Source organism: Numida meleagris, unplaced genomic scaffold, assembly GCF_002078875.1.
Source record: "Numida meleagris isolate 19003 breed g44 Domestic line unplaced genomic scaffold, NumMel1.0 unplaced_Scaffold470, whole genome shotgun sequence".
Lineage (NCBI taxonomy): Eukaryota > Metazoa > Chordata > Aves > Galliformes > Numididae > Numida > Numida meleagris.
In genome coordinates, this window is record NW_018364686.1 from 48,542 (window position 1) to 49,704 (window position 1,163).

At 59.4% G+C, this 1,163-nt stretch overlaps 1 protein-coding gene across 1 annotated transcript; it reads right to left on the reverse strand.

The window, feature by feature from the left end:
- Positions 1-8: 8 nt before the first annotated feature.
- LOC110391717 (T-cell-interacting, activating receptor on myeloid cells protein 1-like) lies at positions 9-890 on the reverse strand (the record flags this gene model as incomplete). The annotated part of the gene is made up of 4 exons (XM_021383675.1): positions 860-890; positions 751-786; positions 356-634; positions 9-274 (listed from the first exon to the last, which is right to left on the reverse strand). Coding segments are annotated over exons 1-4 (612 nt in total), but the record flags the coding sequence as incomplete, so codon positions are not given.
- Between the last annotated feature and the right edge of the window lie 273 nt (positions 891-1,163).

The window sequence follows — 1,163 nt, forward strand, 5'->3', positions numbered from 1 at the left end:
CTTTTCCCCAGGGGTGAGGACAGAAAGCAGCAACCTCTGATGAGGTAGGAGCACCTATAGGTGCCAGAGTCGGCTGGGGTCACCCCATAGAGGGTGAAGGTGGCTGTGCCCCCACCACTGGGGTTTTGGTGCTGGATAGGGGCTGAGTGCCCGTCCTTGTGCAGGAGGAAGGCGGCCACATAGTCCTTCTTCCAGCAGCGGATGGTGACATTGGTCCCCGTCTCCACGTGTTCGTCAGGGCTCAAGGAAATCCCGGGTGGGGGATATCTGTGATCTGAGTGCAGAGAGGAGACAGCAGTGGGACATGGCCCTGTGGGGACAGCACAGGGACACCCATTGTCCCCAGGGCCCTCACCTGTCACCACCAGCTCCACAGGGTCACTCTTCTCTGATATCCCTGGTGGCTCCAAAGCCCGGTACTGGCACCAGTATTTCTCTGCATCTTCTGCATTTATTCTACCCAAGGAGAACTCAACCATGGACTGTTCTTTGTCCGTGTTTTTACTGGATCTCAAATGTCCATCCTGGTACAGCCAGACCACGGCAGCTGGCCTGGGCAGGTGGCACCGCAGGGTGACAGTGTCTCCCAAGGACACCCCCTGGCTGGGGTGCAGCCACAGGGAGGGTCGGGGCACTAGGACAGGGGACACCACTCAGCCTTGTCCCTGCACACCCTCCTCGACCCCTTTGATGGCCCCCTCCCCACACTCCCCTCCCTCTCTCCCCATTCCCCCCTGTCCCCATACTCACGGTGCTGTGCCCCACTGGCTGCCACCAGACACCAACCTGCAAGGAACACGGTACTGATACCACTCAGGGCCACCAACCCCTGTGGCACCACATCCCCACTGTCACTCACCCAGGATGAGGACCAGTGCCATTGGTGCCATGAGACAGGAGTGGCGTGGGGACAGCGAGACTGCAGTGGGGACAGGGAGTGTCAGGAGATCGACTTTCTTTTCCCCCTGGGGACAGGATGCTGTGATGTCACCTCCTCATGTGGCTTTTGTGGTTCCCAAGGGGTGGTGGCATCGTGGCATGTCCTATGATATAGCACTCACACTGCAGCGCACAGGGAAAGAAACCTCTCAGGTGCCCCACGCTGTCACCCCTCACAAGTCACACGCTGTCCCCAAAGTGCTGCCATCACGTGGCCTTATACC